The 12573-nt window shown below is 34.6% G+C and overlaps 2 protein-coding genes across 3 annotated transcripts in view; both read right to left on the reverse strand.

Annotated features, from left to right (window-relative positions):
• Positions 1-7276: 7276 nt before the first annotated feature.
• The window catches only part of LOC106405793 (protein DETOXIFICATION 40), a 60777-nt gene continuing 55480 nt past the window's right edge, over positions 7277-12573 (reverse strand). Inside the window, exons 6-7 of one of the 2 annotated variants that reach the window (XM_048744441.1) lie at positions 7445-7531; positions 7277-7357 (exon numbers count right to left, since the gene is read on the reverse strand). In XM_048744441.1, the coding sequence (XP_048600398.1) occupies positions 7292-7357; positions 7445-7531 (153 nt within the window). In that variant the 3' untranslated portion in view covers positions 7277-7291. Of the gene's footprint in view, positions 7532-12573 lie in introns of both variants that reach the window. The other variant, XM_048744439.1, reaches the window with a different exon arrangement.
• LOC125575392 (protein DETOXIFICATION 40-like) lies at positions 7538-8439 on the reverse strand. The gene is made up of 3 exons (XM_048744447.1): positions 8290-8439; positions 7872-8110; positions 7538-7774 (listed from the first exon to the last, which is right to left on the reverse strand). Exons 1-3 carry the CDS (start codon positions 8343-8345, stop codon positions 7572-7574), a joined length of 498 nt encoding a protein of 165 aa, XP_048600404.1. The 5' UTR covers positions 8346-8439; the 3' UTR covers positions 7538-7571.

Genomic DNA, 12573 nt, shown 5'->3' on the forward strand with positions numbered 1-12573 from the left:
AGTGCAATCCGGTTTTAAGGATTGTATGAACTAAGAACTAATAAGCTAATGTAATAAAGTAATGATCTTTCTTTCTCAGTATGAAGCAAGAGGACTCATGGGGATAGACATTTAATCTTGGGTGATGCAGATCCAATCTAGAGGTGGCAAGCTATCAATCAAACACTTTCCTTATGCCTAGACACTATGCTAAACAAGCTCTATCTCTAGATGAATGTTCTTTTGGTAGAGCAACTCAAGCATCTAATCTCTTAGGTTGAATGTTACTAAAGCAAACATGGAGAACAAGTCTAATAGCAATCTTAACTCCTTTAGCAACTAATCTCTTAGGTAAAGCAATCTAAAAGCATTGGAGAGTTGGTTCAGGCATTTCATCATACACCTTGTGGGCATGAAATGCCTAGAGATCTACAAGACTAAAATAGCATTGAGAACCCTCAACAAGCATGGAAACAAGTAAATCTAACACTAAACACCCTAGATCTTCTCTAATCACCCTTAATCACCCTAGCCCATGAATCCAAGATTAGTCTACTCACTAATAGACATAAATAACCCCAAAACCATGGATGATTCAAGGTTAAACATGATTAAAGAGCAAGATAATCACACAAATACAAAGAATATAGATGAAAAATGATTCAAGATCCAAATTTTCTTTAAAGAGGTTTTTGTGTTCTCAGAGAGAAAAGAAGATATCCTCCAACTTTGGGATCTAAAAAGTATTTATATGGCTTCTAAAACCCTAGTGGGCTCAGTCAACAAATCTGAGAAAGCCCATTAAAACATAGAAATCCGACTAACTAGGAAATGCCGAGCGGGTACGTGACGTCGCTCCACAAGGTCGCTCAGGTCACAGCGGCTACTTGACCCCGCTGCGCTCGCCCGCTCCAGATCATCCTCGTATCGCAATGAAATGCCGAGCGGGTTGATGATGTCGCAATGGACACCCGCTTTGGTTTCACAGCGGGTACGTGACCTCGCTGCGCTCGCCCGCTCCAGCCGACTGCTCCATACTTCAAAGGATGCGAGCGGGTGTCGCAACTCGCTCCGGTAGGTCGCTCTAGCGTTTGCACCATTTCTCCAAAAATGCCGAGCGGGTACGCCATGTAGCTGCAAGAGGTCGCTCCAAGTTAGAGCGGGTTGCTCACCTCGCTCCAGGTGGTCGCTCCAGCTCCTCTACTCGCTCAATGATCATTTTCTACTTCTTTTTGAATCACAATGCTCCCAAACATCTCCAATCACTCCATAACACTCTCCAACACCTAATAAGGATAATGCATGCAAGATGGACTCTAAAGATGCCTAATTCCTAATCTATATGATCAAAATGTACAAGATATGAAGGCTAAAAACATGTAAATATGCAAGATATCACAGATGACAATCCTAGAACTCGATGTATAATGCATAAGATGTCCTGGTTCCGCTGCGAATCAAATTTATTGACTAAGTCAAGTATCTCAGCTTTCGCTTGTTGACACGGATAAAGCATCGATCGATGCTATTGACTTAGCGTCGATCGATGCTATCTTAGACAAGCATTAACGAGTTGATCGATATGTTCACTGGACTTAACCAAATCAGATGTCACATTTTTATAGTAATCCTAGCTCAAGAGAATCTATTCTGGTGCAGAACCTACCGTCGTAATTGTCCACAATCTTAAGATCATGGTTCTAATTAGCTACTTTAGAACACAAACATTAATAGCAATTCTTTTGAAGGTTGTTTAATTATCACCTTAGCAATTTTATAGTTTTGGTTAATCTTTCATAATCCTAATAACCCTAAATCTAACAAAGAGAACTACTATAACATGATCAAGCAAAGCATGACAACAAACTGAATAGAATGCATAAATAGAATAGGTAGAAAACAATGGAATTCCAATACAAAACTCCGAAGGAGTCTTGGATCCTCTCTCCAAACTACTAAAAATCCTAAAACTGTATATTGTGAATAATAGAAAATAAGAAAGCGTTTGTTGCCCAATACAATGGCAGAGCACATAAATATTATGTTAAAGTCGGCTAGGGGTATTCTTGTAATTGTGTGGAAATTGGGTTTTAAGCCGGCTATGACCAAATCGGTCCGCTCTCGTGCGTCGCTGTTGATCGACGACAAATGGTGTTTGTCGACGACGATTGACTCTGAATGTCGACTTTGGCTGGTTCTCTGAACAGCTACGAGTTTCTTCTATATTTATCTTCAAAATGCTCCATAATCACCACTTTGCTCCAAAATATACATGAACCTGTAAAGACTCTAAAAGTACTCTAAAACATAATAAATGGACTCTAAAACACTTATATACCATTGCTGAAAACTGGTAAAATCTATGGTATCAAGTATGTAGAATATGTGTGTCTCTATCAATGATATTCTTCTCCTTAACAACAATTTTTTCATATTTAACTATTTCTCAGTGATTCCGAAATGCCTTTTGATAAAAATATACTTATTTCACAAATCAATTCGGCTCAATTCTAAGTGTAACTCATATATACATTCCTTTCACCTATTTTCTTACGCTTAATTAACAATGAAAGTTACATTTTCCTAATACAATGATGAGATGGATTGATCCGTTTGCTCTTCACTAATATCAAATTTCAGCTGTAATTGCTTTCACATATTTTGTTTTAGAAACCTTCGAACTCTATCAAAACAGCCTATAAACTTAAATGACTTGATTAAAAGTAAGATACTTCATAAGACATGATGTAGTAATAAAAATTATTGGTAACCCGTGAGTAGAATATGGGTGTTCAATCTAGTAAAATTGAACCAATTAAAATTGAACCGAACTGAAATAGAGAAAGTTGTTTAGATTTGGTAATATCGAATAAACCGAATGAATATTACCTTTAAGAAACGTAGTATGTGAATATGGTTCAGTATATAGTCGATCAAACAAACAAACCGAAGAAACCTATTAGCTAAAATATATTAGCATACTTATATGTAAATTTAATAATAAAATTAATAATATATACATAGTTCATTTTAAAAATATGATATTCATTTATAAAAAAATGTTTTAATAATTTTTTATTTTTTGAAGTTGAAAAAATATTTTATTTTTGTCATTTTCATCAAATTAAATAAAATATATTTTTATTTTTATTGGTATATATTTGTGTTGAAATATTTTATTTAATAGTTAATAAAACAGAAAATATTCTATTTAAAAGTTAGAGTGTGCAATATATATTATGTTTTAATAAATCTGATTTCTAATCGTATAAACTAAAATCCTTATATATAAAGTAGACTTTTACCTCTTCTCATGACAAGTGGCAGTGGGCTTTTGCGACACGTGTCTCTTTTTGTGTTTTCTTTTACATTTTAAGTCATTCTTCTTTTAGAGTACTACAATTTGGTCCAACATTTTCTAATTATACATTTTTTTTCTTGAATTGGTCTCAAATTTTTTAAATCGTGATTCTAACCCCTAATGCATACAAATGACTCTTAAATACAATTCAAAGCATACAAATACAATTCTTGAATTGGTCTCAAATTTTTTAAATCCTGATTCTAACCCCCATCTTTCTCTACCTCTAGATTAGAAGCTATAATAATTCCATAGATTTAGATCATCATCTATTTTTTTTAAGGAAAAAAGGTGTATAAATTATCTAATTAGTTGTATTTCTATTTTTTTATCTGATTAATGTCTTCAAATTGAATTGTCATCATCGAATCCATTATAAATGTAAAAACCAATAGCTCGATATGTAGAGAAAATATATTGAAAACATTTTTTTTGGTGAAGAAAAATGTTCTCTTTTTTTCATTGCAAATAGCAAACAAAAACCAAAGTCTCAATACACAGTAAAAATATTGGTCAAGTTAGAGCGTCCAAATGACAACATAAAGAACAACAGCGATGCAGTCCGAATAGTAACAAAAACATATAAATATATAGGTATGTAGAGATTTTTGTTATATTTATCAAATTAGATATTTATGTATTATTTTCCCCTAACTATATAACTATATAACCATAGCAATCTTTAGGGTAGGATATTTATGTATTATTTTCTAGATTGCCCTTTCTCACTTTCACCTCTTCTTTTTATATAACTTTATAAGTTTAAATATTACTTATGTGAATTTTTTAAATACCTATAAAAAACATAGATTTTTTTTGTATATGAAATATTTTGAATTTTGTAAAACTAACATATATTTATAAATTGAATATGTACAGTTATAATAAGATTTTTTCTATTCTATTTACGAAACATATAATAGAATTGTAATTATACAATATATATTTGTGCAATCTCTCCCTCTATCTGTCTTCCCTATCACCATCTTTGTCTCCCTTCATCTTTACCTTTCTCTATGTAACTCTTTTTCTCTTTCTCTCATTCTTTCTTTTATTTCTTTCTTCCTTCCGTAATATGTAATGTTCAAATAATGTATTGATATATTCTATACTATTTAAAAAATATAAAATAGAATTATAAGTATACATTCTCTCTCTCTCTCTCTCTCTCTCTCTCTCCCTCCCTCTCTCCTCCCCTCTCTCTCTTGCTCTCTTACTTCTACATACTATACTATGTGGCCATCAAATATAAAATAGGAAATTGTTTTAGTTTGTACTATATCAATCAAATATGCTTTTTTCATATGATACATATACACTTAAGCATATTTCTTGCATACAAATATGTTATTTTATTTAAAAAATTTTTTACTCCACTAAACGCTACAAATAAATAATATTAAGAAATTAAATTCTTCTCTATAGTTGTATGTCCGTTTGAAATGATCTATTCTATATCGTTATTCTAAATGGAATGGTACATGATTGTTGGGTGTGACATACAAACGCTCACGCACTACGAACGACTTCAATGTCCATTTATGTGGCAAAGAGACACATTTCCCGAACCATGGCTATATTGTTAATACTTTTCCTATTATGGTTATACCACGAATTCTCCCTTTTAGTTATCTAATCATTCTCACACTAACCATCATCATATGAAATTTGATAATCAATTTTCTTGGTCATCAAAATTAAAGATGAATAAAAAATAAGTAAAATAATATAAATATATTTTAAATATTTAATTTATTCATAACTAAAAATAACATAAATTTTCATTATTTTATTAATTTTAGTATTTTCTATTATTTCATTTAAAATTATTTATTTAATTTAATATTAAAAATAATAAATCAAACTAAAAAAAGGAAACTAGAGCACAACACAAAATTAAACCTAAAACCTCCACAATTACTGAGGAAAACAAAATGTCATAGTAAAAATAACTAAATAAAGGTTTGAAGCTGAAAGGAGATCAAGAATGAAGACTAACTTCTTCACATTACCATAGAGTATCTTGACAGAAACAAACAAAGGTCAGAAAAATGTATAAAGATAAAATCTGAGACAAGGCAACCCATCGAACACAAAGGAAGTGCGATCAAGCACCAACGCGAAGAACCAAGAAAGCGGATCAGAGGAAGAATAATAACCGAAAGGCCAACGTCACCACGAAGCCAGAGGACACATTCTTAATGCACCAGAAGCACAACCACAAGTTAAGAGGCGAGAACCACCTCACAAAACTAAAGAAGCACAAACAAGGCGTCCATGCCAGCGAAGAATCATAAAGCTCTGGATAGAAGTGACCAAAGCTCCAAGAGACTAACTCCGCACACTTATACCAAGTGGAGCAGGGGAAGAAGAGAAACAACCTGAGGGAGGAAGAATGTAAGCCAGTCACCAAGAAACCAGAGCCCAAGCCTGAGACCAGAAACAACCTTCCAGACCCACATAGCATACCCGGAGGAAAACATTATCGAAACCTGGAGTAGCAAACATAGCGAAAGGGAGAGCCACCAGAGAAGCGAGCAGCAATGAAAACTGTAATGAGATGAGATAATATAGATGGAAGGGGAAACAAAATGAAATCAGCAAACTGTGGAGCTGTCCTCAAGCTATGAAAGAGAGCATAGAATTCAGATCGCCAAAAACCAGATCTTGAAAACCAGGGAGAGCATGAACTACTGACGACAAGCCAACGACGAGGAAAACAACATCAAAGACTACAAACTCTGACCCAACCCAAGGATATAGTCCATAACATCAACCAAAATCTAAAGAAGAAGAGGAGCAAACAATATTGACCGGAACATCCTACAACGCCGTGAGAAAAAATCACACAACTAAGAACTCATAAACCCGATCTGCAATAAATATCAGATAATCTCACAGGAGAAGAAGGTGAGGAAGAACAAGAGCACACATGTGAGTCTTTTTCCAGAGATGGTGAGAAGCACCACATACCAGAAATGTAAACAAAATAAATAGATGGTGACGACTCATTGTCAAAATATGTGGAGAGGGCAAAAAACATCTTAAAATAATAATATTCAAAAATATTTAAAAGTAAAATACAATTTTGACACTGAGAACCAACAAATTTCTAAATAAAAAGTTGTTGAAATTCAATATACTTTAGATTAGAGGCTCACTTCATCATTAATAAGTACTACTATACACACACCATCATATTATTAAAAAAATACATAATTTATTAACGTACACAATAAAAACATCAAAATAATACTCTTACCAAATAAACACGACCATATAATATATCATCCAATTAATTGTACTTAACAACAATGAAACAATATTCTGCGTGAAGCGCGGATACCCCTCTAGTTTGTTATAAAAAGTAAATATAGTTATGGTTTTGGTATAAAACCAAATATACCGAAAACATTATTATATAAAACCGGACCAAACCAAACCAAAATAGATATAATATGAATATGATAGCTAATTTTTGTAAACCGAAATACCAAAAAAAAAAACTGAAATAATAAAACCAAAATCCGGATTGAACACGCTAGAACACATTAATATAGTGCTAAGCAAATAAATATCAGGCCAATCACCTTTTAAATCGATAGTTTTTACTGTTTGCCAACTTTTATGAACTACTGAGCATGTTAACTCAAATATATTTTAATCATGTGTTCAACAAGTCAAAATAAAACGTAACCAGTTTACTAAATCTGTATTGTTTGATCATTCTAAATAAGTTTGAATCAATAGTAGCAAAGCAATTGAAAATTTGATTTGACATCAAGATACATCACCTAATTGTTATTTTTTTTAAGCAAGCACATAAATTAATGAAAGCTTATATCGAACTGAAGAAGTTTATGGGATGATATGCATGTCCTATTGTATCAGCTCACCGGTTAACTTGAGCATCTGGACCAGTTATAATTTAAAACGATGAACCCAATTGGTTCATTCGGGAACCATTTCCGGTTTTTTGTTGCTCCATTTGTCCAACCTTTTTGCAGATTCTTCCACCTAAAGCAAACATAATATCCGATCATTATTGAAGTGTCTCATATCAGTAAAATATAGATGCACATTCGCAGGAATACATAAACTTACCTCTTTTGTCCAGTCTGTTCGAAATGTGACCCATGCTAAAATAACCGTCTGTATAAGAGTTCCACATATCATTCCCGTCCATATACCCTATAACATAAAAAAAAATTAAATTCTATGATTAGTCTCATTAATAATACGAGTCAAATGTACAAAAAATAGTTAAATGGTAAGTATTTGAATATTGATGTGAAAGGCAAGAGGAGTATCTTGCCTTGGTATCGAACTTGAAATAAAATCCAAAGAGAGCCCCAAGAGGAATTCCAATAATGTAGTAACATCCAACATTAACTTTGGCCACAAACATTTGCCAACCACATCCAACCGCCACACCTTAAATAGACATTTCCCACTTGTTTTTAAGGAAGACAGTTTTATTTAATCTATTTTTGTTTTTGAAACTGCGGTGTTATAAAAAAAAAGATTTTACCAGAAAGGACAGGTTGGATTCCATTGAGGACAAGCGTGAAGGCAAGAAGCGGGCAGAGATCTGAAACTGCGGCCGAAACTTCTTCACCCTCGGTGAAAGCATAGCTCAAGACGTCACGGAACGCCAAAATCACAATGGCTAAGATCACACATGTGATTAAAGAATATATGTTGACAATGATAACAGAAAACGATGCTGATTTAGGGTTTCCAGCTCCAAGTTCATTGCTCACTCTTACACTGGTCAATACCAAAGATTAGACCGCAGTCAAATTTATTTAGAAAAATAGAGATCAGACTCGGTTTTATTTAACATATTTAAGTTGATGTAAAGTGTAAGAGTTTATATACTTTTAGGAGAATAAATTGGATAGACATTCTCAATTTTATATAATTAAAAACTTGAGAGATCCGCATACCTTATCGCTGCATTGAACCCAAGAGATATCATGAACACCCATCCTGAAATCGTCATGCTGAAACACGAAAAACCAAATGTTATAGGGTCCGGATGTTAACATACGGAATAAGTGAAGTGCAGTTCTAATAGTAACAAAAACATATAAATATATAAGTCTATGTAGAGATTTTTTGTTACTATTAACTATGCTGCGCTGCAATGCGATTTGTAACATTCAGAGCCATAATACTAGGGCTGGGCAAATAAACCGAACCCGAAAACCCGAACCGAATCCGATCCGATAAAAATGAATCCGAACCGATCCGAACCCGATGTAAATACCGAATGGATCTTGTTTTGTGGTATTTCGGGTTATGGGTATTATCCGAACCGAACCCGAATCTAAATGGATATTCGATAGAACCCGAAACATTCAAAACCTCTAAAAGATCTTGTACCAAACATGATCTCAATTCCTAATATATATCCAAAATACACTAAGAAATATTGAACATCTAAAATACTTATCTATTACACGAAGGTTGGTGGTTCTATTACATGAAGGTTGGTGGTTCTATTACATGAAGGTTGATGGTTGAAGATGGCCGTTGAATCTTGAAGTATTTAGATTTTGATTTTGTTTTTGTTAAACAATGTTTCTCATTTCATGAGAACTTGGTTTTCGTTTTACGCTTTTATTTATTGGGTTTTCTTTTTATCAGTAAATATGTTTACTTTTCGTTTGATTTTGAATGATCACGGTTGATGTTCCTTATTTTTGAATCGATTTTACTTAAGTTTTGGTTACAAAATAGGTACAGATCAGGTATTTTAAAACTGAAGAACCGGTTTTACTCATGTTTTGGTTATAAAATAAGTAAAAATCAGGTACTTTTAAACCGAAAAACCGATTGGGACCCAAACTCAAAAGTATATTGGGTTGTACCGGTTCTTTGAAGATTTACTAACCCCGACCCGAACCCGATAGAACCCGAACCGGTCCCGAACCGAACTTTCAAATAATCCGAATGGGGCTGATTTTGATAAACCCGAAAAACCGAAACCCGATTGAATAAAACCGAAACCCGATTAGGACCCCGAATGCCCAGGCCTACATAATACCATAAGAAATGAGCAAAAATACAGTAATAAAAATATATTTCAGCTTGTGTCGTCATACAGCATTAAAACATTTCAAGGTTTCACTTATATCGGTATATATATTCTGGGTGTGACCGGTAAAAATGTAGTGTAATAAAAGTAGAGATATACATAGTGAATTAGAGATAGGAGAAGTAAAAAAGTTGGAGGAAAAAAAATAAGCTAATGTTGTAAAACGAAGGTTTTAGTTCTGAATATTTCTGTGTTTTATTAATGAATAAGAGATCCCTTTATATAAGGGTTACATGAGAGATAAATAGAAATACATAAATGTAAAGATTACAAATCATAAACATAGATGAAATAGGAAAACTAGAAGAATGGAAAGTGTCTAGCCGACTTTCCCTTTCTCTCCATGCCGCGGCCGCCGCCTCTCTCTCTAGGGTTTGGACCGTCTCTCTCTCTAGGGTTTGGGCCGGTTATGGACCGAGCCGGTTATGGACATCCACCAATTGATTTATAACACTCCCCCTTGGATGCCATAATCATTCAGGGATTGTAATACGCTTAATGTTGCCTCATTAAAACCTTATCAGGAAAACCCAGTGGGACAAAACCATGATGAAGGAAAAAGAGTATAACAAGTACTACTCCCCCTGATGTGAACCTCAGTGGAAGTTCTTCAGCCTACGCATCTGATGCGTGAGCTTCCTGAACGTGCAGGTAGGAAGTAAACAAATCGGCCAAGTTTATTACTGAACCGTAACTGGATTACTTTGACCTCTCCGGTCTTTTCTCATGTCTTATGACATCGTGTGTGCATGGTAAATAAGTGAATCTTTGCTGTCGACTACTCTTAATTTGGTCGGTCAGACTTACAGACAATATACATGCTGAGCATGGTGCCATCAACTTGTAATCTCAAGTCATAAGTCTATGTCCTGGTGCATCTTTTCTACACGGATGTATATCAACCACACTGTAATCTGATCGATTCATGTTGAGTCATAGATCTCGCCTATACATGTTTATAACTTGTCTCATGAGTGTCTAAGATCAAGATGTGATCAATGATTATTGCTGTAATGAGTCTTACGATCTCATTGAACTATAGCTCTGCAGCCAAGTACACTCATGGACCTCGTACATGACCATCGACTCTTCTTGTCTTTGGCAATGCTACATTCATTAGTCTTTGCAGTCCTATCTTAATATATGATGGCGTCCCATGACCTTTCTTGCCGTGGACCATATCACGCATATTAGGTTATTGATCTCGGCCACATGTGTTTATGGACTACAACACGATGGCTGATCTTTCTTTTCACTAGCCATGATCAAAGAAGAAGGGCCGGACGCCTGTAGCCGGACACCCACACAGATTTAATAGATAATTTGTATCAATCAACTAACCATTCTTTAGGCTGGTTTAGTATAAGTAAACACAAGGAATTCAAATCTCTTTTATAAGTATATGGACTGAATTGGATTGTTCTTATACAACTCTTTTACATAATATATGCAGCTGCTTTGTTTCAGTCTATGAACAGCTTAGGAACAATGTTGTTCTTTATCCAGTGATCCATATGCTGCTTACTACATCAGTGTATGTCAATCTAATTTCTTTCTTATGACCAGACCTTTGTCAATTTCGAAAATCTGTAGCAGCATCCACCACATAGGAGTTTATCTCCTTATAATTTGTTCCTTTGGTCTCTGTGAGTATCCTTGTGTAACAAGCTATGATCGAATATTGTTAGTAGGAAAACATGAACACCTTTACACCTCGTGATCATGTACCATCTCTCACGGTTTCTTTTCCCTCACAAGATCCATCTATTTCACTGGTTTATCAGATGGTGTTTCTGTATATGTGTATGGCCAATACTCCTATCTTTCTCTATAGATACTTTAAACCCCACGTTTATCTTTTCAATCTAATCTTTATTCTTTATGAGTACTCTTTCGTGGGTTCCTGATCCTCGTTTATATCTTTAAACTCAAGTGCTACTACTTTATGTATCCTTATACAAATATAACTCTCATGTTTGTGTTCCAGACATGATCTAATCGATTTGAGATTTCATTATCCAGGACCTTTGTTACCTAGTAGCTTGGCATCCCAAGCTACATGGTTTGGTACCTTAGATATTTAGCTGCGCAGCCTTTTCTCAATGTCTGCTATGGTTTCTATTTTGACCTCGGATTTGTATTCTATGCACCTTTTCTTTCCGAGGTGCCTTATCTTATGGAACACTTTGGTCTATCTTGTATAGACTCTGTAGCAACTTGACTGTGTCTCTAGGACATCAGATTTCGTTTGGTGCTAAGCTGGTTATGACTTAGTCATTATTTTCTTTTATTTTCGGGTCAGTGTCTGGCATCTAGATTAGCTAGCTTTGTATAATCTTTCTTTGGACGTCTTAAATCATACTTTTAGTCTGAGGATCTTGCCAAGACAATGATGGTTGATACCATTATATTTCTCTTATCATTCTTTTAATCTTTACCAGCTTATAACTTTCTCCTTCTAATGTTGGATAGTAGGATTCATTAGTCATGCAATCTGTGCACCTGGCCTCAATCTGATAACCCATATTTGGCTCAAGGTCTCTTAAAACTTGTGGGAGAAAGACATACTTTTATCCAACATATATTCCCAATCCTCTTCTGAGGTTCCATCTTAGACGGCACATATGTCTGTGGTGGTTTATTCAATAGTCTCTTAAGATGGTATATGTCTGGCTCATGACCCGTATTCAATCTGAGATGAGAATATCTATGCTCACTTATATGGCCTGATGCATATTAACCTTATATACATGTAAAACTCGTGATGTCCCCAAGCTTATAGACTTTAGAGTCTGAACCTTATAGGTAATAGCCTGTACGGCCAAGCTGTTATCAAGTTGTTATATCCGTGTTTATAGTATGGTCATGGACCACGGGTTTGTCCTCACTCCCCCTCATGATCATACTATAATCTGCAGATGGTTGGGACATTATAGCCTAATGAGTTTCCCTTGTGTACATGTTACACAACGTGAGATACTATGGGATAACTCTGTGTGCCCTTTTAATATCAATCTTTTTCATCAAGTTTAGACCAGGATGGCTAATCCGGTCATGCCATATAGTGTATAATTTTTGTGGGGTATACCAATCTGGTTACCATGGCTCTTGCCCTTATCATACTGATCTT

Source organism: Brassica napus, chromosome C1 (genome assembly GCF_020379485.1).
Source record: "Brassica napus cultivar Da-Ae chromosome C1, Da-Ae, whole genome shotgun sequence".
Lineage (NCBI taxonomy): Eukaryota > Viridiplantae > Streptophyta > Magnoliopsida > Brassicales > Brassicaceae > Brassica > Brassica napus.

Coding starts and splice junctions, on each gene's coding strand:
- LOC125575392 (XM_048744447.1), bottom strand. CDS start 8,345: ATGACGATTTCAGGATGGGTGTTCATGATATCTCTTGGGTTCAATGCA. Junction 8,111..8,289: donor GGGTTCAATGCAGCGATAAG/GTATGCGGATCT, acceptor GGTATTGACCAG/TGTAAGAGTGAGCAATGAAC. Junction 7,775..7,871: donor AATCCAACCTGTCCTTTCTG/GTAAAATCTTTT, acceptor TGTCTATTTAAG/GTGTGGCGGTTGGATGTGGT.